The 24,448-nt window shown below is 34.0% G+C and overlaps 2 protein-coding genes across 5 annotated transcripts in view; one reads left to right on the forward strand and one right to left on the reverse strand.

Moving 5' to 3' along the window:
* The window catches only part of Phactr3 (phosphatase and actin regulator 3), a 172,313-nt gene extending 166,441 nt beyond the window's left edge, over positions 1 to 5,872 (forward strand). Inside the window, exons 10-13 of the mRNA XM_027954353.2 lie at positions 947 to 1,008; positions 1,860 to 2,000; positions 3,524 to 3,600; positions 5,514 to 5,872. Coding sequence (XP_027810154.2) covers positions 947 to 1,008; positions 1,860 to 2,000; positions 3,524 to 3,600; positions 5,514 to 5,529 — 296 coding nt within the window. The 3' untranslated portion in view covers positions 5,530 to 5,872. The remainder of the gene's footprint in view (positions 1 to 946; positions 1,009 to 1,859; positions 2,001 to 3,523; positions 3,601 to 5,513) is intronic.
* Positions 5,873 to 13,304: 7,432 nt separating this feature from the next.
* Sycp2 (synaptonemal complex protein 2) overlaps positions 13,305 to 24,448 on the reverse strand; it is a 71,551-nt gene continuing 60,407 nt past the window's right edge. For all 4 annotated transcript variants that reach the window (XM_071607388.1, XM_071607389.1, XM_071607387.1 and 1 more), the window contains 10 exons: positions 24,081 to 24,286; positions 19,516 to 19,606; positions 18,070 to 18,222; positions 17,316 to 17,443; positions 16,235 to 16,329; positions 16,023 to 16,122; positions 15,506 to 15,564; positions 15,281 to 15,359; positions 15,114 to 15,170; positions 13,305 to 14,010 (listed from right to left, as the gene is read on the reverse strand). In XM_071607388.1, coding sequence (XP_071463489.1) covers positions 13,933 to 14,010; positions 15,114 to 15,170; positions 15,281 to 15,359; positions 15,506 to 15,564; positions 16,023 to 16,122; positions 16,235 to 16,329; positions 17,316 to 17,443; positions 18,070 to 18,222; positions 19,516 to 19,606; positions 24,081 to 24,286 — 1,046 coding nt within the window. In that variant the 3' untranslated portion in view covers positions 13,305 to 13,932. The remainder of the gene's footprint in view (positions 14,011 to 15,113; positions 15,171 to 15,280; positions 15,360 to 15,505; positions 15,565 to 16,022; positions 16,123 to 16,234; positions 16,330 to 17,315; positions 17,444 to 18,069; positions 18,223 to 19,515; positions 19,607 to 24,080; positions 24,287 to 24,448) is intronic.

The following is a 24,448-nucleotide window of genomic DNA, read 5'->3' on the forward strand; positions in this document are numbered from 1 at the left end:
TTTTAAATAAAGGAAGATGATGTAAAATCTTGTTAACTGCAAGTAGCAGGAATTCCCATCCCCAAACTGGCAGTGTTTCTCAGAGTGCTGGTGGCTGGGAATCTCCTCAGGAGTGAAGCCCTTCTGGGGCTTATGGCTTTATTTAGCAACACAGAGCACCAGAAATAGGGCACCATTATCTTGTGTCCCAGGGCACAACATACATTGTACTCTATATCTTAGCACTCTAGTCTATATTTAGCTTCCAGAGTGGGCGTGAGCACAGTGTGGGTGTTAATAGTCACAACTCACAAGCAAAGTTAGTTTCAGTGAGGAACCTGGCTCCTCACAAAGGCACTGTTCACAGAATTGTTTGCATGCTTGAGCAAAAGTGAATCAGGTGTCTGTGTTCAGGTTTGAAATACACCTTGACTCATTCCAGGTGAGCATATGCTGCCCAGAGCTGAAGGAAAGTATGCCATCTTATGTTGAATTGCTGAGTTATGGCACCTGTGAAATGGCAAAACCAAAAAGCTAGGAGTGAGAGTGCTGTTTACAGTCAAAGGCATGCAAACCTCGACTTACTCTACAGCAGCTGCTCTGTGTGCCATCTGTGTTCCTAGACATAAATATACAGAGAGATTTGGGTAGGATAGAGACAGACCTGCTTCCAGCAAACAGGAAAACAGCACAATATCTGTGGCTGTTTCTGATACAGAGGTAGGGCAGAGGGGAACCAGGCTGGGATGGTTGGTTCTATATAACAATCAGACTGGGATTCCTGAGCAATGATTGGCCCCCTGGAAAAAGACAAAGTGGGAAAATGTGATATGGAGAAGTGTCAACCCCAAAGTTTCCTTGACATTCTCCTTCAAGACCAGGGCCAGGGGGATCTTCAGTGTACCTCTTTACCAAAAAAAAAAAAAAAAAAAAAAAGTCTCCATCTGTTTGTTTTAATCTTTCACAGAAAGGAATGATCAGACAGAGCAGGAAGAAAGAAGAGAAATCAAGCAAAGATTAACAAGAAAGGTATTATGATTGAAGTATTTTATTTCCTGAATTAACAACAAAAATAGATGAACTAGAGAGAAGCTCTCCTGCAGCAATGGGTATGGGTAACCTAAGACACCACCCAGGCACGGCACAAGCTAAATCAGGTGTTCACTCAGCAACAATCAACTCGCCAAGACAACAGAGGGCAGTGTCTTTTGCCACACCAGTGTCTGGATGGGGACCCTGGACGAATCCTTGCCTAGCACAGTGGGCAGGCTGGAAAGGCAGCAGAATCTAGACATCACCACCTCCTCCAGGCAGACCAGAAGCTGACTGGGTGCTTTCTTAACTTACATGATGTCTAATAGGAACACACCTGGGTATCGGCGTGGTACTTTCCAGACTGTTTTCCCCTTTCTGGTTGCCACATGTATGCGGAAGTATGTCTGGAAGCTCCCTGCCTGCAGACTGGACTAGTGTCAGGGCTTGTGCATGCAGTCTCCTCTGGAAAGGCAGACCTTTTCTAAACTCAGCAGTTCTGTTCTGCCTCTCCACTGTGCTCCATGATCACAATGAACTTTTTTTCTGCTCAAAATTAATAAAATATAGTTCCTGAGCTTGATGTATAGTACTAGGAGTCTGCATAACATTGTCAGTAATTTAAAAAGAGATTATCTAATGGTGCTCGTGCTGTAAAATTTATTCTGAGTCAATTTATCAACCAGTCCTTGATTGTGTGCTATGTACTATCAGGGGTGTTGGAAGAAGGGGGATGTGATTTAAGAACATATAATTTAAGCTGTGTATGTTAGATTGTATTTGGATTATATTATATTTCAAAATTAGTTTGGCATATGATACCTAACTATCATAATCTTTTACTTTAGCTTAATCAGAGACCCACTGTTGATGAATTAAGAGACAGAAAAATCCTGATACGTTTCAGCGATTATGTGGAAGTAGCTAAAGCACAGGACTATGACAGGAGAGCAGACAAGCCCTGGACCAGACTGTCGGCTGCAGATAAGGTACAGAATTGCCTGTGCTGGTTGGGGTGTGGTGTCTCCTAAGAACAATAAACCTGCCATGCAGGGAGCTTATTCTTATGTAATGGCAGCCATTTTTTTAAAGCTTTTCTTTGACTACATGTTGGCTTCACAAAGATAGCTCAGGGTCAGAGTTGAGCAGTGGTTTTCAACTTGGGGACAGTTGTGTCTCGAGACAATTCTGGTTGTCACAATTTGGGTGCTACTGGCATCTAATGAATAGAGGCCAGAGATCCTGCTAAACGTCCCATAATACACAGAGCATTATCTAGTTCCAAATGTCAAGAATGTGTCAATTGAGAAGCCTTGGTCTGGAGGATGAATCAGAAATATGCAAGGCTGGCATAAGTCAGATGAGTTTTATCAAAATGAGTTGTAACTGGACAAAGAGGAATGGAATCCATCCGAGAGGATTTCAGGAAGTAGATACAGAGGTTCTGGATTTGTTCCTGGACTTGTGCAGCTTGAGATGTCTCTGGGAACCCTCTGAGGAGTTTGAATTTAATTTTCAGAGAGCAAGGAGGCAGTCTGTCACGGTAGGTCTGGGGTGCAGGAGGGGAGTGGACATTTACTGAGCAGTGTGGGTAAGTTTTTGTCCATGGTCAAGTGCTAATGACTGGCAGGATTTAGGTCCAGGAGTGTGTCTGTATCAGCTTTCAACCACACCTGCATGCCTGTAGCAACTTTCAGAATGATTTTACAGGTTTTAGGACAAGGAGGATTAAATATTCAGCCAATGAATTTGTAATTGTTTTTCATTCTTTATTATGAACATTTATAAATGCACACATTCATAGGTGTTGTATCAATTTAGAGGAATGCTGTCATGCTGAATTTGGACTGACTCTTGGTTAGTTAGGGTTTATTTGCTTAGAGGATCATAGTGATAAGAAACGAACACATTAGCTTCCAAAGATACAAGTATGGGGAAAAAATATGCACCCAAAATTCTAAATTCAAAAGGCTTTCCTTGTTGCAGAGGCTATGTTTGATGCTCTTGTCCTACCTGGCCCTAGAGGGTTTATCTGAGAGACACGTCTTAAGAGGAAAGTGGGCCTGGGAAGCTCAAGGAGGGGGCAGCAAGATCAGGCCCTGGATAACTGAAAACATCATGATGCATGCCCCACCCATCAGGATAATAATAAAATGTTATTATTCAAATGTCACAAAACTCACATGCTGAAGTTAGAATAATTTCTTTCTGGATTATCTAGATTGTTTTGCTGTCCCTACTTCATTAGTGCCTTAAGCATGTGGTGGTTCACTTGTTAGTGTGGGAAGGGCTATCTGCTACTCCAGCACAGCAAACTACTGCCTTCCACAGGTCTGACTCCTTACTACCTTAGTAGGACTATAAAAAGGAGTAAGGCAGTCTAAATGTTGAATGAAAAAGTTTTTCTATGTATTACCAAACAGCAAGTATTAGTGTTAATCCATAAACATAACTGATTTCCTCTGTTAACTTTTGAATGTTCTGAAATGCAATATCCTATCTTTAATTTCAGGCAGCAATTCGTAAAGAATTAAATGAATACAAAAGTAATGAAATGGAGGTACATGCATCAAGCAAGCATTTGACAAGGTGATATTTGTTTTTTATGATATTTACAGCATGGCATTTTTTAAAAAAAACACAAAAGCCATATATCCAGGTAAACAAATTTAGCATTCTTACAGAGAGCTGAATTGAACAAACCAAATGCACCTCATTTAAAAACACTATCTTCTCCATTGATTTTAAATAGGGTCTGGTGGAAAATGATATATAAAATAGTATTAGAAAGGTCATTACATTAAGTAGTGTAATTTTAAGGAAATTAGTCTCAAAACAATGGAAGTAATTTTCTTATACATTTTTCTAATAGGTATAAATTGATAAATTCTACATAAGAGTACTGTGAAATTACTCTCTACCTTCCCACTTGCCTTTCTGTATCTTAAATTTATAATCACATTTAACACAGTTAATGTTCCCCAAAGCTAAAACAGCATCATTTCCCCAGCAAATATCTGCACACCTACGGTGTGGCAGGTACTATTTTAAGATGCTGAGAATGTGACTGCACGTGTGATCAAGGAGGCTCCCATTCAGCCCACCTCCAGCTGGGGATCCACAACCATTCCCATCCAGGTGCACATATTCTCTGTCCACGCCACTACATGCAAAGGATGACACTGGGTTTCTTGGTGATGATGAAGTTGGGAAAAAGATTACTCTTGGTACTCTGCTTTCCCTTCTTTCCCATAGCCATGACCAGTAATAATTATCTTAAAATTCTCACCTGCCTTTAATCTTATGGGGATGACTGTGATGAAATACTCTCATTGCAGCAGTTGCTTTCTCTAAGATGCTTGTGCTCCAAGTACAAAGACAAAGGAAATCCTGAGCATACATACTGCCTTAAACTAAAATGATTTATTTTCTGTTTTTCACAAAGTAGCTACTGTAAGTAAGTATTGAAGAGCAGTTTCTCTATACACTGTGTGACCATGGAATTCCTCTGGTTTCTGTTATATTGAGTAAAAATGTATCAAGGCAGGAAAAGCAGGTAGTTAGGAGAAAATTATGCAAATAAATAATTTTTAAATTTGTTAAGATCTCCTCAAACAATGGACATATTTCTGGGGAGGAATAGATCATCTTAGTTTTGCTTATTCCAAATGGGTTCCTTATGAACATTTAGGAATTAAAATATAGTAAAACATGCAATTATTTTTAATGTTCACTTTGTTTTAAAAAATAGGCTGTGTAGTAAATTAAATCCTAAGTATAAAATCTCAATTACATTTTCCCAATATACATTATTAAAATGTTTACTCTGGGTATTTATCTTAAGTTTTTGATAGATGACACAATTTTCAAGACTCAGCTGGGTATGGTGCATGCCTGTAATTCCAGCAGCCCGGGAGGCTGAGATAGGAAACTGCATGTTCTGAGGTTAGCCTCAGCAACATAGCAAGACCTTGTCTCAAAAATTAAAAAGGTCTAGAGATGTAGCTCACTGGTAAAGCACCCCTGGGTTCAGTCTTTAAAGAATGAACCCAAACCTGAACATCAGGAAATAATTCAAGGTTCTTCATGCCACATTTTAGCACTCCATATCAATTTTTAAAAATAATATTTTAGGTCATGAGATTTTCTTAAATATTACTATGAACATATTATCAACTCTATTAAAAATACTCATGGCTCTAATTTCCAATAATTTATCACCTCATTACTTTTGCTGATTTAGCAAAGCCCTCACCTTTCTGTGTACTTTGAGGGTTTAACTAGTAACTTTAATACCAAGTTATATTCTGCACTCTTAGGAACACCTATAATACATTCTGAGGTACAACAAGGGCATGAGAGTTGGGAGCCCTCTATCCTACCAACCAGAGAAGCTCCGTTTTTTTTTTTTTTTTTCACAGTGAACTTCAGAGAAGCTTTGAATAACAGCAAATTTCTATGTGGAGGTTTTTGACAATTTTAACTGTTTTTATAATTTCTAGATTCCACAGGCCATAAGAGATTTTCTTCTGAGAAGAATTTGTGTTTAATTTTTGATACCAACATTTTGAACATTCATCAGGGAACTTTTCCTGAAAATCAGCTCAAGACTACCTGCTGTGTTTGTGAGGAGAGCAGAATCACACAGGTGCAATCTTGGCCACACTTACCTACAAGAGGAGTAACCAGAGGACATACTTCTTTGGTGTCTGAGGAGTGTGAACTGTTGGGGTCAGTTAAGGCCCAAAGTAACTCTGCCAGAAGAAAACTGTTGTTTGCCTTTCAATCTCGTTTTACAGTTCTGCAGTGTATGGAGGACAGGTGAAGTGCATGTGCAGGCTCACCACTCCCAGGCCTCTGATGTGAGGGACATGTGACGCAGTGTCATTCAGTATTTTGTTGAGGAGACATTTTTATTCTGATCATGATTAATTTGAAAACTCTTTAAGTTCATGTTATATAAATGATTTACTGTATTATACTTTTTCTTTTTTTATATGTCTAACAAAAAAATACAGCTCCGACATTTTGATTCCTGTTAATTTTGTTCTTTAATTAAATGACTACTTATTGCAGGAAATTAACTCAGGCTTTACATTTTCTTGGGGTGGGGATGAATGGTACCTTAGAATAGGCATTTGTGGAACAAGTAACTTTTAATACTTTGGAACCATCACAATCTGAACACATGAATAAGAACACCATTTTTTATGTTTCATAAAATCTTAGTATATGTGGAAAACCCAATTAACTTACAAATCAGTACTGAATATATCCAGAAATAAGCAATAATTTGTGGGCATAATTTTCATTTTGGTAAAATTTTTCATGTTTGAATATTTTTAAGTTCGCATTTGCAAATATTAAAAACCCTGTTATAAGAGATACAGGTTTAGATGAAGCCGAGACTATAAGAGGAAATTTACCCCGGGCCAAAGGTAAAAATGAAACTTGGCACATTCCCTGAAAAATATTTTTTGGGTTTTTGCATAAGTGTCCTGGCAGAGATGAGCCTCCCCTCCCTCCCTACTGGTATGCTGCTGAAGCAGGAGACAGTGGCTTGGAACACGACTAGGTGCTTGCAAAACCTATTCTCAAATCTAAACTGCTATTCAGAAGATTGCTTATTTTCTCTTGGATGATCACCCTTGTCTCACAACACTGCAGTAATGTCTGAATGAGAGAGTAGCTGAAGTGCTGGCACAGTGCCTAGCACATTCTAGGCCTTCAATAAATGCGAGTCACTGGTATGGGGCCAGAGAGTGCCTAGAGCAACTGAGTGTCCTCTATGAATGTTTATCATGTATGCTACCTCATTGCTTCCTATGATCCTCCCTTTTCTACTTAAGACTACTGAGGAAACTGTTCAACCCCTATGGCAGCACTTTGAAGAGACTTGTGGTCAGTCCTAGATACTAGCAAATGTACTTACTATTAGTCAAGTTACAGTTTATAAGAAAATCTTGTTATGGTAAAAAAAAAAAAAAAAAAATCCCAGTTCTACCTCTTACTTTTCTATGACATGACAATCACTTGTTTTTCCTGAGCCTTGATTTCTTTGTATATGAAAGGAAATGTCTAAATTATTTCTAGTTAGAAATCAATTATATTGGGTAGGGGACTTGAACCCAGGGGCACTTAACCACTGAGCTAGATTCGCCAACCTCACCCCCCTTTTTTTGAGAAAAGACCTCACTAAGTTGCTAAGGTTGGCTTTGAACCTGTGATCCTCCTGTCTCATTATCCTGAGTTGCTGGGATTACAGGCTTCTGCCACCATGCCCAGTTGAAGTCAGTTAATTTTATAAGCATTTAATATGTGCACATAACTTGTTTTATTCATAACATTATTTGTGGCTAGATAATCACCATTTTTTTTTCCTTTTCAAGCTATGTATTATCAGCTCCTGCTATTTTATACTGTGCTCAATTTAAAATATTAATTGGAGCCCAAATGTTGTAATAAACTAAAACTATCATCTCCCTCACACAGAAATAGCTTCGTACTTACTATGAAACAAAGGGAGAAAGGTTCTACTGTTCTAGAGACCACCCTAAAGCTTAAAAGATCATTACTGCTTAGGAAAGAACCAGATAGAGCATATGCTTAGAAATAATGTGGTAGACTGGACCCATATTTAGTTTTTTTCCCCCCAAGTTACATATCTAATGGATAACAAATTAATATAAATTTCAGGATACTCAAAGGAGGATTTGGGTTAAGATGCAAAGGTTCTAAGATATCCTAAAACCAGCAGACATTTTAATTTTAATCCAAATTTTTGGCAACAGTATCTAACTTCTGCCTTTGGGTTTTTGTTAGTCATAAACTGCTGCTCTAAATTATACTCCATATTTCATGCTGTATCAGGTATTGTAAGAGTTAAAAGATAAACGTGATTCAAGTATATTTACTCTGAACCTGATAATTATATATAATTCTGTACTAAATAAGTATGTGATAGCACATCTCAAGTTAGTTGGAGAAAAAAGTTAAAAGCAATTCATCATAAATCAAGTAATGGAGATATAATGAATATAAATTTGCATGTGGTAGTATAAATATGAAGAGTTTATATTTGAGTCTAAATACTTAAGTATAAAACTATATTTTGCAACAATAGAAGCAGTACACAAATTGTCAGTGATTACTAGTAGTATTCAACAATGAGGTTTTTAATGTATTGACTTTAAAATATTGTGAAAATAGCAAAGGATTTTTAAAATAATAATATTTAAATAATGAAAGTAATTCTGTTTTTAAGAAGCTTAAAAGATTTTTTACAAACTATTAGTTATTTTATTAAGGACATTAAATAACTTCCAGAAATATTTTCTAAGTTTTAAGCTAATGTGATGGGGGAATAAATAGTACATCATGTGACTTTGTAAAAAGCAAGTTTAAAAAATGTAAATGGACTTTGAAATTTTAGCATCTGAATAATTTTTGAATAACTGAAGTGGGAAAAAAATACAGAAACAACAAAAACAAAAAGACCCTATCATTAAGTGGTCCATCTTGTGGAAGTAAATGGTAACTACAAGTCTAATTTAAGACTACAGGTCACATTGGTAGTAGAGGCAAAGTTCTTCAATAGCAAATTCAAGTCCAGAGGTATGAAATCCCAAAAGAACTTTTAAAATTACTAGACCCACATTTCTAGTACCCATTACCAAAGTTCTTTTCCAGAGACCTTATCTGAAGTTTAATCTCTTTCATCTGAGAACATCTTAGAAGATGTTCAATATAACTGAACATAAAAAATCCAGCTGTATATGTGAAAGTTTTCAAAAAGCTAATTCCTATAAATTATACATGATCATATTTCTCTGTACATCTATTGGTAATGGTAACATTAGGAATAATTCATTAGTTCATGTGTAGACAAAATGTGAGATGGAAAAATCTACCAGATATCAGGTCCATAGCTCTATGGAAACAGAGCACATTTTCATGTTCAGAGTAATACAAAACATTTTTGAAGATTCTAAACATAACTGTAAACTGCCTTAAAAATATAAACAAGAATCCCTAAAATTATATTTTCTTGGTAAGCAATGGGAGAGAAATCTGGATATGGTGTACATGCTAATAATTTGATTTTTAAGTTGCCAACATGCTAGTATATATTCTTTGTGCATTATACTTTTTAAATGCAGTTTATTAGCCCTCTTTAAAGATGTGCACACTGAACATATTACTATACTGGCCTACACCACCAGTTTGTTCCCTGTTCCCACCTAGCCTGCCTCTTGGTGGGGATGCCTGGTATGGCACGAAGCATGATTTCAGGAACCACTTGCTTGATATCTTGCTCTAATTTTTACAATCCATATTAGATTTGTTTGCTAACATTAATTTATTGGTGTGTTATTTTGCTCAAAATTCTACTTTAGTTGTTTATTCACAGCATTTTCTATGCTTACTTCAACTTTTGATTAACTATGTTAAACACTTATATAAATAAGTATGCATTCATGTACAGTAAGTGTGACCAGGTAAATGTTAACCAGTAATGAAGATAAAATGGCTGAAGAACTACCTCCAGCAACTGGAGCTCCACACTAAGCACTGAACTCAGAGTTGGCAGAATTTGTGACTTTACAATGAAATTCTGATGTGGAATTAAAGGCTATATGGAAAGCATACATTTTACTATGAGTTTGATGGATACGCTGGCCTTTTAAATTGGTGTTGGGTGTTTATGGCTTCAGGATTTCTTGGTATTTAGATCACTGTTGTAATTGCTGTGAAATTTAGATTCCTACCTAGCTATACTAATCTAATCTTTTTTCTCTTTCATGTCCTTTCCATGTGTATTTCGGGACAGTTACTACGCTGCAGCTCTATTTGGTTGAGAATGTGGTAAACGTACACTAACATGGTGTTAGGTTGTAATTCAGGTAAGATATGCAAGTCATTAACTACAATGATCACTTATTTTTAATGTAATAGAAAAGTCAACAATTTTTAGTCTTATTGATTAATATACCAACTTTACTCTGCTCATGAAAAATTGATTTAAATCACTACTTCTGTTAAACAATAAGATAAACTGGGGAAAATTGCAATGAAGAACAGAGAGATGTAATCTTTAAAATTTTCCCTCTAAACTTGCGATATGTAAACTACAGCCTACAGACCAAATCTGGTCAGCTTTTTAAAAAAAATTTTTAATGTCCTGCAAGCAAAGAATGGTTCTTATATTTCTAAGTGGTTACATTTGAAATGTTATACATTTGCCTTTTGGCCCACAAAGTCTAAAACATACACTATGTGGCCTTTTAAGACGTTTGCCAACTCCTGCTCTAAACTTAAAAAAAAAAAAAAAAAACGTACAGTCGAAAATTTTAGAAATGAATTACCCAAGATAATTAAAATACCTAAAAGTTATATAAGCCTAAAAGATTTTAACATCAAATCTATTCCAAATTTCAATACTCATTATAATTTCATACTGAAAATAGTCATCTGACTTATATAAAATGCATTGTCAAATTAGGTAAAACATAAAGAAAGCCTTATCAATATTAAAGGCAAATGTTTCAATAATCTGACATCCCACTCCTCAAATCCTTTTTACTTAAAATTATTGCTATCACAGTACAAGCTAAAAGTATATTATCTAAAGTTCGAGGTAGTATATATTGATCTCACTCAATATATCTGTATTCCTGAAAAAATGTTGACTTATTTTCCTCCCGATGTTATTTCAGACGAATTCCATGGGTCTAAAAAAATGAAAACTAACCATTACAAAGACATCAACATGTTAGCAAAACAATCCATGTAGGCGATTTTTGTTTTCACAATTCCTTCAAGGGTTCAACAAAATGGAAATTCATATGAATCTACATGACTTTAAAGCACTTATCTCCTCATTTTTAAGTATGAGGAAGGGGCTCATTCTTAGCTCTGCGCCTAGAGTAAATTCAGTGCAATGCATGTCATGTCTCATTAATTGCAATGAAAATGCTGACACACAGGACTTGAATGCTTCAGGAGACACACTGGCTCTCTAACTTAGTAAATCCCTACTGGAAAGGCTATGTCATTTGTTCCTTCACTACTCTTTTAGGTTCTGAAAATTGTGATGAATGAAGCAGTTAATGTTCTTGGCTCCTACAGAAGTTTCTGAAGTAGGTTTGGGGAAAAGGTGCAAAAATAAAGACTTCGGATTCCCAAAACTGCCATATGATAGAGTAATATTAGCTTTACTAGGATGGTGACAGAAGTTCTTTCTGAAGAATTGCCATTTAAATGGAGACCTGAAGGATAGCAAGTCTTCCTAGAAAAGTGAAATCACATGAACAAAAGATTCAGAGGAATAAGATTGTTCAAGCCAGGATGCCTAAAGCATACTTAACAAAAGAGGAGTAAAAAATAAAAGAGGAACAAAAGGAAATTGTTTGAGAGGTGAGATCTTATTTGAACTGTCCATTAGCTACAATAGATAATATTCTGATGTTTAATGTGAAGGTCAGGACTTTTATACTGTTATATATATGTGAAACATCAACACAAGACATGGCTATTACATGGGACTGGATGATATTACCTAAAGAGAAAGTATAGAGGAACAAAGAAACAGACTAGACATGACATGACTAGACTAGACCTGAGGCCCACATGAAGAGTAAAGACAAGCCGGGAAAGAGGATTTTAAGTGTGAAATACCACAGAGAGGCTAAGACAGAGATTGGGTCTGGTAATATAAATGGTGGTTTCGATAAAAGTGGATTCAATGAAGTAGTGTGCAGAAGCTTGGACTGAGGGAAGGTAAGGAGCAAACAGGAAGTGATTGAGACAGTACTAACTACAGTTATTCTGATATGCATTCAATGAAGGTGAGTCAAGAATTACATGGGAAAGGCACAAGAGGAGAATTTGATGTTCAAGGGAGGGCCTTATTTACTTATTTAATAAACATGGGCTATATAAACGAGGAGAGAAAAATCAATGCTAATGCGATTCAGAGCTCCAGTGAGCAGACTGTCCTTAAAGAGGCAAATATGCCATTAGAACAAAGAAGAAACCAATTTTTCTGATTTTGTTATTGATGCAAGTAACATTTCGATTTTAGGGTAAAATGAGGAAATTATGAGGTGAGACCCTCAATTGAGAAATAAAGAATGAACCCATTTTGTCCCATTGTCCCAGATGTGGAACACCTGTAAAAACTTATAACAGAGAATTATATAATATTAGGTAAAATAACATAATGATATAATAGTTATATTAATAAATAAGCTCTATATTGTGTTTATAACCATTTTAATGCACTTGTCATTTTTGTTGAGCTATTTGCACAATTGGAAACCTGGGACTTAGTGGGTTATTTTATATAAAATACTCTGGAATAGTAAAGCCAATAAAACAGGGCAGTAAAAACTGTTGAGCAGTGCTGTGTGCCATTTGAAATGTGTGAACATAAATTTAAAGCTTGATGGCACAATTTTTTCCAGCATTGTTCAGCTCATAGAATAAGAGTTTTGAATTATTAGGTAACATTGACAGGAGAAAGGTCTAGAGTATTATTTTGGAATCTAAAATGGGTAAGGAAGGAAGGACAAACAAGAAGGGTAACAAGAAGAGAGAAAAAGTGGTAGAGTAGATGGCCTGGGATCATTCTAGAAAATAAGCTGGAAAGACACAAAGTTTGGGGCGATAAGAACGTTAGAAAGTGAGAGTCATATTCTGTTGGTAATGCAGAGAGGTCCGTCGGGAAGAAGTATGAGCTTGGAATGGCTCATATATATACAGTGGGAATAAGTGTAACATGATTTAGGGAGTCTTGATTTGACTGTGAGCTAAACAGGTTAAGTCATGCATGAAGGGATTAGTTCTGAAGTCTCACAGGAATATGGAGTAACAAGTTGAGTAGTATTTAATATTATAGCAGAGATGTCACTCTCTCTTGAAATAGAAATCCCACTACCCTATCCATAAATCTTAGTTAATGCCAGTATTTGAATGAGTGAAGATGAAAGGGTTTTGTTTTTAGCTTATGTTGACTAAGAAGCCACTTTTACCATCATATTTACATACTGGTATTCAAACACTCTGCTACCTTAAATATGCAAGGGACAATAAAAGCTGCTTATATTATTATATTTCAGTCATCTGATTAGAGGAGGATATTTTGTTAGATCCAATGATCATAAAAGAGAAAATAAAGATAATCATAATATTTATGCAACTGAAATAGGCATTTATTTCATTGTAATATATGAAAGCAAATCAATGTGTACTCATTTTGAAAAAATAATCTAGCAAAATATTACTATGTCAGGAGCTTAAAAATGACCTGCCAAATAGCCTTCTTATGAGTTGATTTTTATGCTGAATTAAAATATTTAGATAATACAGTAATAATTTTAGGCATTTAGTGCCTTCTAATACATTGAAGCCAAAACTGAATGAAACAGTGAGCTGAAAGTACTGGTTTACTAAGGTGAGCATTTTATTGTGGACTTCCTTCTCTATTAAGTGTGCCTAAATTTTTATTAATTGAATATTCTGAACTATTAAACAAATTTAATAATGTACTTTAGTTCAAATGGTATTAATTTTACAATGCATTTTACATAATAAAATTTATTAAATTAACTTTTAAGTATAGTTAACTAGTGTAAATACTACCACAAAAATAAGACAATTCCTTTTACTATTTGTTTTCCCAAAACCTCCCCTCTCTAAAACAGAAAAAGTATTATTGTGTAGACAAAAGTCTTTAGGGCTTGGGAGTCCAGTTACAGTGTTTCTCATCCATAAGGAGGGATTTCTTTGAATTTGGGGGTTCCTCCAAAGGAACACTTAACTAGGTGACATGCAGTTTTTTTCTTTGTAGGACTAATCTATTGTTTCCTTAGTTATATACAAAAAAATAATTAGATAAAACATGTGATAGCAATTAAGATTTCACACATTAATATTTCTTTCATGGGCCATGAATAATGACATCAGTCCTCTCCGTACATTAAGAAGTTCCTCTTCTTGCTATGACCAAGAAAAAAAAAAATCATGGATTTTACATTATCACATAAAATAGGAAAAAACAAACAAACCTGTTTTTAGGTATTCATTATAAAACAACCCCTTTCATAAAGATATTGTGTATCAGTGTTCATGTGATCTAATTCACCAGAATCTGTATCAAGATATCCATAGAATTCTGTGATTATCAGTAATATCCAAGATGATAAAATTGAGAGAAGACCTAAAAATCTTTTAACTCCCCATATCAATGACATTTAAATTTTTAAAATGAGAATAAAATATAGATAATCTAGAAGAAAGTTTCAAGAAGGAGCAACCTAGTCAGGTAGTTCTGGTTTGCTTCAAGCTACACTGGCTTAGCTACAACATCCTGGACCTCTCCTATTTTCAGCATACTGAAATCCTATTAAAATTTCATAAGTATATTAATATATCTCATAGACCACCATAGTTTAGCACTCTTTAAGTGCTAAAGTGCACTTAAAAATATCTCCCAATTTGAAAGACACCCAAACATATTCACCTGTCAGGTGCACTTGCTGTTGTCTATAATCTTTGGGAAGATGAGGATTTTTTCCTCAAATGTAAGTCATAAAGTCCTGCTGAACAAGTCTTCCACTAAATTACACAGCCTTTCTAGATAGCTTTGTCCTGCTGCAGTGCAGTGTTTAGAACAGTGCAAAGACAACCATGGTAGTCACACCTGTAATCCCAGCAATTCTGGAGGCTGAAACAGGATGATTTCAAGTTCAAGACCAGCCTGGGCAACTTAGCATGATGCCGAATCAAAATGAAAAAATAAAAAGCCTAGAGATGTAGCTCAGAGGTGGTGGGAGGACGTGAAAAGAAGTATTGCCTCCAGCTAATTTTTCAACTTACAAATTGATATTCTTTTTACCCACCGTCTGGAGGAATTCATTATTTATATTACCTTCATTCTTTGCTGTAACTACATTACTGTTATTTTAAAAACTAAAAGTTAATGGGCTTAAATTGCCTTCTCCAAGGCCAAAGAGAAAAAAAGAAAAACCTATGGAAAAACATACCATTACAAGACATTAAGCTTGACAACTGCATTGGAAATGCAAGCTCAGCTGACTCACCATTTCCTTCAGAAGCCTGCCTTGGAGCATTTTCATGTTCTCTTTCATCAGGCACATCTGTAAATAAGTAAACATATTTCCCCTATGAATTATCATAAAGTTTTTAGAGCAAAAAGCCAGACTAACCAAAATCAAAAAAGATTACATATAAAAATATATATTTTTACCTCAGATGTAAATATAGTTTCTTCATAATCAGTGTTATAGAAGACATTTTTATCCAATGATGTTTTCAAAAGATGAAGCCTAACAAATAAAATGAGTTACCTTTGTATTTATTAGGAATTCAAATTAAATTGCTTTGTGTATATATGCAATGTTTTTCAAATTTGTATTTAATTTTAAAACCTCATTTTATAGATTCTAGAAGTCATTAAGAATAACATACTAACCTCTGTTGTTCACTTCTCTGATATGCACTGAACTTCTGAAATATCTTTTCCCAAAAGTCCTAAATTTTAGGATAAAAAATTAGTTGTACTTCAATATGACTGAAAACTAAAACTTAAAAGTTGAAATTTGTGTATTTCTAATATTTCAAATTTAAATAAACAATTTGGCTAAGAATATTCTAGATATTATACACTTTCAGAGTTAAAAAATTGAAAGTAACATTTCTGAAGATTTCTCCTGGATTATCAAAGATGATAGAATAATAAAAAGATAATATAAACTTGTTTGCAATTTAAGTATTCATATAAAGCTGATTAAAAATGTAAAACTAGATTATGTTATAAAAAAACAAAATGCATTAGAATAACTCACTTATTTTCTGCTTTGAGACAGCAACCTAACTATAGCTTTTTTAAAGTCAAGAGTTTAAAGTAACTTGTGTCTGTTTTTTGACATGTTCTTTAGTGTTACATTCCCAATGCTTAAAGTTATGTTTAAGCTCTTAAAAGCACAAACCGCAAATTCTTTCTCCAAATCTTTTAAAGATTGCGAATCTTTTTCAAAATTCTCCAGTTCTTCTATGATGATAAATTGGAATTTATCAAGTTTTTTAATCCTATTAAAGAAACACAATATTAAGTTCAAAAGCTATAGCATCGATAATATGCATTTTCAATATATGAATACACAACATTCAGAAGTTTTCAGAACAGAAAGTTATTACAAACCTATACTCCCGAATTTGATGGTTCATTGTTTTCAGATGTTGCCGAGCTGTTTTCCAAGACTGCTTAGTAAAATAATCCATCATTTTATGTCGGATCTGAAAAATACTAATTTTTAACTTATAATATCTTCACAAAACAACTGAAACAAGACCATACTAAGAGAAAAACCTGTCCATGAAATTTAAATGACCAAGAAAAAGTTTAGAAAGTTAAAAAACTAAAAATTAAATTGTTTAAACTGAAGATTTTTATAAACAAGCTCAGTCATTCTATCAGTAAAAAAGTGAGACCCTGTCTCAAAATGAAAATAAAAAGGCTAAGATGGTAGAGCACCTCTGGGTTCAGTCCCCGGTAACAACAACAACAACAACAATGAAAAGGTAAAAATAAATTTTAAAAAGAGATGCATAGAATTTTAAATAATTTTCAATTTTATTCCTGAGCAGAAGAAAATGGCAAACATGAGGCAGGGCTGATAACAACCCTGATAGTGCTAAATACCTTTTATTCAGCAAGGATATAAAAGAACTATTTCAAATATAGGCATATGAGAGAAAGATATGGGTAGAAAAACATTCTGATAATTAAATATTGTTTGGGAGAGAATTTTTGCATATATCATTTCATTCTGAGGCTTCTAGAGCATCAAAAAAAAAAAAAGGACAAGTACAAAAAAACCAAGGTAGAACAAAGGAGGCAGGGTAACATACTATATCACACTACTCTCATTAATGGTCACCTCTGAAATAAAAATGTTTAAAGACGAGGCACGAAAGGAAACTGGTCAGGAAAATAAAAATTATAGAAGAAACAAAATGAGAAGCTGAAAAGCAAAATAAGACTAGTAGAAAAATAAACAATATAGACAATGGACGGATTTTAAAGTGAGAGAAACTCGGCTCATGAAAGCAGGTTTTGTTTTTTTAAACTGATAATTATTTCAGTTTTTCACATGTGCAGGAAGTTGAATTTGTGAATGGGTGTTTTGTTGCCCAAGGATCAAATAAGCCAACAGTCTAATAAAATGTGGGATATATGTTATCATATTATTGAGTATAAACTATAAAGAATGATAACTCACATGAATCTTCCTCTTAAATTCTGAATTGATCTTCTCACAAATCAACCCTACACCTGAAAATTCACTTTCCCAGTTCTCCTCAGGAATTAAAAAATCATCTGTTGATAATGGAGATATGTTTTCAGATACTAAAAAACAAAAACAATCACCTAAAGTTAAAATATACATTACTATTTTCATAGTCTATGTATAACCTAAAGTTTATGAAATCAAAGGTAGACTTCATTATGCCTTTTTTTTTTAAACACAATACCTTTATTTCACTTATTTATTTTTATGTGGTGCTGAGGATCAAATCCAGGGTCTTGCACGTGCGGGGCAAGTGCTCTACCGCTGAGCCACAACCCCAGCCCCTCATTATGCTTTTTTAATTTAAAAATAAAATTCTGATTTACAAAAGAAACCTTTTGGTATGGCTATTAAGCTAGAAATGACAACATTAAAACTGAGCATTTTGGGATTTTTTTAAACTTACAACTACTTCCAGATAATCATTAACATGAGTTTTAGAGACATACTAACACTAATTCATACTCTACTAAAATTTAAATGCAGTAATAAGTGACAGAGAAGGAAGGGGAGTTTGAGTATCATCTGTGACCCTTCCTACTTTATTTGTAATGAAACACAGTCCAACTTGGAATTATTCAAAGTTGTCTTTACAAAGGAATTTGTTTTGAAGATGAAGTCATCTAGAATCTAAGAAGCCACCTTGCAATCATTGTATGCCGACACAGGCTTTTGATATACCCACCTCTGCAGATGTGGTGGTCTGCATCTTCAGTTCTACACCATCTTTTGGGTAGCAAGTGGACTCTCTGTTCTTCTTCTTCCATTTCCACTTCATTGACATTACCAAGATTATCTTCTATGTACACTCGTTTACAACTAAGATGCTGAGTGGAGCCTTAGAAATAGTTAAAAATAATGAATAGTGCTATAATTTTGATTAAAATACCTAATAATTTCTTGCTTTTGTTTAAAAAGCCTTTCAGTTAATTATGTTTTAAGCAATTGCTCTCTAAATTCTACCCAATTTATATATATATATTTATATATATAATTATTATTCATTTTATTATTTTTTTATAAAATCATTTTAATATTTTTACACAATGATTCAATCTAGGTGTCAGATATGCTAGTTGTGCCACTGGAAAACCCTGTAAGGTAGGTACAAATATTATCTACAATTTTTTAAAATGTATTATAATTTGATATGTATGACAGCAGAGTATGATTCAATTCATATTACACAAATAGAACACAATTTTTATGTCTCTGGTTGTACACAAAGTACAGCCACACCATTTGTGTTTTCATATATATACTTAGGGTAATGTTATCTGTCTCATTCCACCATCTTTCCTACCCCATGACCCCTTCCTTTCCTTCCCTCCCCTTTGCCCTATCTAAAGTTCATCTATTCCTCCCATTCTGCACCACCCCATCCCCATTATGAATCAGCATCCTTATATCAGAGAAAACATTTAGCATTTCGTTTTTTGGGATTGGCTAACTTCACTTAGCTATACATTCTCCAACTCCATCCATTTACCTGCAAATGCCATGATTTTATTATCTTTTAATGCTGAGTAATATTCCATTGTGTATATATATATATATATATATATATATATATATATATATATATCACCCAATCAATAAATGGGCCAAGGAACTGGACACTTCTCAGAATATGAAAATTAGAGAAATGAAAATCAAAACCACTCTAAGATTTCATCTCACTCCAGTCAGAATGGCAGCTATTAAGAATATTATTAATATATTATTATTTAATATATTATTAAAACAATAAAGGTTGGCAAGGATGTGGGGGAAATGGCACACTCATACATTGCTGGTAGAACTGCAAACTGGTACAGCCAATATGGAAAGCAGATGGAGATTCCTTGGAAAACTGGGAATGGAACCGCCTTTTGACCCAGCTATACCACTCCTACGTTTATACCCAAAGAACTTAAAAACAGCATATTTCAGTGATGCAGCCACATGTTTATAGCAGCACTATTCACAACAGCTAAATTGTGGAACCACCTGGATTCCCTTCACTAGTTTATATTTTTGACATTAACTAAATAATGGCATGACTTAAAACACATAGTAATGTGAAGTTTCATCTAAAGGAACTATTTCAAAAACTAGTACTTAAAAAAAAAAAAAAAGGCCGACTACAAACCTGATACATGAGTAGTGTCACAAGGCATATCAAACAATATTTTCTCTCTTTTTTCACTAGACATGGATAATGGAGATGGTGAATGGCTTCCCTAAAATACATATTAGAAGTTAGAATAACAAAACACTTGGATTCACCTTTGACCATTTTGCTCAAATCCTAATTTCAGTAATTTGAAATGATGTCAATTCTTTTTCAGATTGTTTCTCTTTTCGTCTTTAACAATACCATTAATGGAACTAGATTCTAATTGTCAATCCTATATTAATTGTTTTGAGCTTGCTTTTTTGACTATTACTGCTATTCAATTTTTCCTTGTTAAATTTTTCATTAAATTTTGTGGGGAGCCACAAAAAAATTTAAGGTTTAAACTCTTTCTTCCAAACTACATCTTTCACATTTAACCTTATGTTTTACTATTAGAATACACTTTTTTTTAAACTTTGTAATCTTTATTTTAGTTACTGTTATTGCTCAACTTCATCTGTATATACCTTAGGTCGATCTCAAATCCCACTTCTCTCTAAACTATAAAATTCAGTCTTGAGTGTGTTTGTATTTTATAGATTACAATATTTTTATTAATGGACTGATATACTTTTATGATGGCAAGAAGCTCAAGGCAACCAAATTCTTATATAATTGTGAAACCATTCCTAATTATAAATATGTAAGTTAGGGGGTTCAGCAGCCTAGTCTTCACTATTTAAGACCTTGCTATCCTCATTTTAAAACTTTAAATTTTTATGTCAAAAAACACCTTTCTATAATTAAGTATTTCTATACACTTTAAACATCAGATTTTCAGGTAGTAGTTATTGAAAAGTATTAAATATAATTACCATTAAAGACCAATAATTTGATTCTTACAAGAATTATCTCAAAGGAAAAACTGAAGATTATAGCATATTACCTCTCTTTTGCTTTGTATATGATTTTCATTAATAATTGGAAATTCAATTTCCATAAGCTCTTTTTTTCTGAATTATAACTGCTTACCTCTGAAAAGCTATTACAATTATGTGTACAATTAAGTACCACAGCATTTATACCTTTTTCTATTCACTATTGCATTATTCTGATTTTGAAGATGCCTGGGCTATGAATGAATAAGATTCAGAAACCCAAATGAATTTAGACAACTGTTTAAAGCCAAAAAAAAAACCAACATTTAAACATAATAGGAAACATTAAATCAATACTACTTACACTTTGAAGTATTAATTTGCTGCTAAAATTCAACACCTATTCATAACTTTTAAACATTTAAAGTTATTAATAATTTAAAAAATGTTTAAAATTCATAATTCTAAAAAATCTTAAGAGAAATAGAACATTAACTTGCTGACAAGTATCTACCAAAAAATATAGAGAAAGAGCCCTCCTAGTATAGAAGCCTGGGACACAGAAGTATACCACAGAGGTCAAAGTCAACCTTAACAAGAAAACATTAAGTATAAGGATTGGAACAGAAATGACAAAAATTATCATGAGTAATAGTGTATATAATTGTCTATACAGCACATCTAAGAGAATCTGTGCAGAAAATTATAACATTCAGCAAGGTTATTCAAGATACAAAAATCAATGTTCCTATATAAAATTAAAACAGCAGAAAATGTAAATTTTTTAACAGTGTGTGTGTGTTTTTAAGACACAACAAAAAGAAAACTCGTAAGAGGAATTAATTTTAACAAGAAGCCTAATTTTCTTTGTGAAAACTTTGGTACCACTTTGTAGGAAACAGGGCCCAAAAATGGAGAGAAAAACGATATGGATGAGAAAGATCAGTTCAATACTGAGAAATGCAGTTCTTTTCTTAGACAAACTAATTCTAAGGTTTATATAGATTAAGTAAAGGGCGAAAAGAATGCTCAAGTAAAAGAATGGGGTGTGTATGAGAAACACTGTGTAACTGTAAAATTACAGTTGTTAAAATGATGTAGTGTTAGCACAAAGACAGTAAGTAGGTCATTAAAACAGAATAGTGCCTAATAGATCATCTGTGGTCACCAAGGTATTCTGCTCATGATGTTGTATAAATTTATTATCTATATGAAAGAAGAAAGCTCAGAAAGACAAAAAAAACTTAAAAGTTAAAATCAAAAGTAACATTTCTGCAAGAAAGGAAAATGCTTGTATGAGACAATAGCTTAGTGAAGGAATTCTTTTTGGGTGTGTGTGTGGGGTACTAGTATTGAATCCAGAGGCACTTTACCAATAAGCTACATCCCCATCCCTTTTTATTTTAAGAGAGTCTCACTAAGTTGCTTAGGTCCTTGCTAAGTTGCAGAGGCTGGCCTTTAATTTGCAATCCTCTTCCCTTAGTCTCTCAAATCCCTGGGATTCCAGGCATGCACCACCATGCCTGGCAGGGAAGGATTTCTTAACAACCCAAACGATTGATGACACTACATCATTTGCCATATGGAAGTTTTGGATTTAACTAAGTCAAAAGACAAGATGCATACTAGGAGAAAAAGTCTACATTACTTATAACCAATACAAAATGTCAGGATAGATTAAGAACTATAAATTTATCAGACAAATTGAACAAGGCATTTACAAAATTAGAAAATAAACAGGTAATTCACAAGATGGCTAAAACATATGAATACTTGTTGACACAACTTGCACACTTATCAGATTGGCAAAAATAGTCATCTGATAACATCTAGTTAAAACTGTGGAGAAGGGGCACTATCGAGAGTGTCAACTTGTACAGCTACTTTTTAAAAAATAAAACTTATATTTCTGGGGATCAAACTCAGGGCCTTGCACATGTTAGGCAAATCCTCTACCACTAAGCTACATCCCCAGACCTGGTATAGCTACTTTGTAAAGAAAATTTCCAATACCTTAATAAGAGTCAACAGTAAATGGAGGGGGAAATGTCTCATGTATCAGTATCCAACAGATAAATACATAACAAATTCTAGTACAGAGTGGTATCACTCTGATTGAGAATTACCTTGGTTTAGGCATTTTCAAGTTGGGATAGTGAGGAACTAAAGGATTCAGGGAAACTAAGGATGACAGAGCAACACTGATAAATGACCACAGGATAATAATCTTGTGGGAAACTAGTTTTTAAATTGTCTGTAGAAACTCAGTCTTGAAAAGTGTGTTGAGGATTATATGGGGAGGAAAGCTATACAGGCTAGGATTTAGATGTCCTACTTCTGCTTTGAAGAACATAGTTCCACTCTCATCTGTTTGACATATTGGGAGTTTTCTGCAAGAGGTCATTTGAAAAATATTCTCTGTGAAGACTACTGGTTTAAAAGAATAAAAGGACCTTAAAATCTTCTAGGAATAAAAAGCACATTCATTTAAAAGTACTCAGACAGAAGGTTGGTTTTAGCAGCAGTTTTAGATCTCTGCTATAGGTGTGCTGAATAGTCATTAACAGTTTTTTTCTTTTTTTCCTGCAGAGCTAGGGATTGAATCCAGGGCTTCATGCATGCTAGGTAAGCACTCTACCACTGAATAATTAACTCTACTTTGTATGCAAAGGTTAGCACATATCAAGAAAATATTTGAGTATTTACTACATATCAGGTACTATGTTTACATAGTTCAGCCTAAAATTTTCATTGCACTTCATCTTTTTCATCTGTAAAAAAGGGCAAAGAGATTCATTAACTTGTAAAATGTTACATGGCTAGCAAATAGTGAAGTTAGGATTTAAACCCAATTCTGTCTGACTCATAACTCTCAGCTATATACCATAGTAATAAACAACACGAATATCTTTGCATTCAATTGTTTTTTCACTACTTCAAAATTATCTAAATTAAGCCATATATAATATACAAGCAAAAAAGGAGGTGCTGGTAAGTTTTATAAACTGGTACCAAAGTATCCCAAAACTTCTTTTTCTCCTCATGAACATTAAACAACATTTCAGTTATCTACCTCATTTTAAAACTTAATCACATCCTATCTTTATTATCAAGTTTTGGACATTTAGGCATACATTTTATTACAAAACTATATATAACTTGATATTTGAAAGAAAAAAATCCATCATATATATTTTAACTTTTATATTCATGTTATTTACCAATCAGTTTTAAACTTCCTTATAAAAAATTAAAGCAAAAACTATACTGTTTGGAACTACATTCTTGGCAATTTAGTTGTCAACTTGTGATTTCAATTAACTAAAGTTTCTTAAAAGGTTATGGACTTTGAAATGTGAAGAAGGTACCTGTGTTGCAGGAATAAATCTATCCCAAACTAGAAAATGTATGCCGTTCTGGTGTATAGATAAAAAAGCAGAAGTGATCATTCCTATCACAGAATCCTTATCTGTACGCTGTTCTGTCACAATACCACATTTTTTTTTTCCTGTGTAGCAGCTATACATGAGTCTGTTAGGTTCACTGAGGCTGGGAACTGTATCTTATTTGTCATTATGTCCTCTTACCTCAGGCCACAGACCAACTTCAAAACCTTAAATAGACAAGTTACGTGTATTTGATTAAGATCATAGACAAATGATTTACTACCTTCAGACAGATATATCTGATTCTCTGCCCCTTTCCTCTCTCCCCGCTTACCAAAAACTGAGGTTGTGGAATTGGTGAGCAACTTTCACTTGCACATAGCAAGTTTGTTCCATTGTTTTTGGATGAGTTTACTGGACCTCCAACTTCTTTGTTACTGTCTAAGGATTCAGGTGATGAGGTTTTCAGGTAAGGTGATAGAGATTTTGTTCTACAGTCATAATCCTGAATAAAATCCTTTTCTGTTATTTTCTCTATACCTGTAGTGCCTCACAAAACACAAACAAAACAGATGGCAGGTGTTATCAAAGATGTCTGCTTTAGAAATAGCATGATTAAATTCTAAGAATATGGCCAGTTATTGAACATTAAAATCTTAGCTATATTTAAAAAAAGAAACTTTCGCAGGCTGACTCAGTGGC

This window comes from Marmota flaviventris, chromosome 2, assembly GCF_047511675.1.
Source record: "Marmota flaviventris isolate mMarFla1 chromosome 2, mMarFla1.hap1, whole genome shotgun sequence".
NCBI lineage: Eukaryota > Metazoa > Chordata > Mammalia > Rodentia > Sciuridae > Marmota > Marmota flaviventris.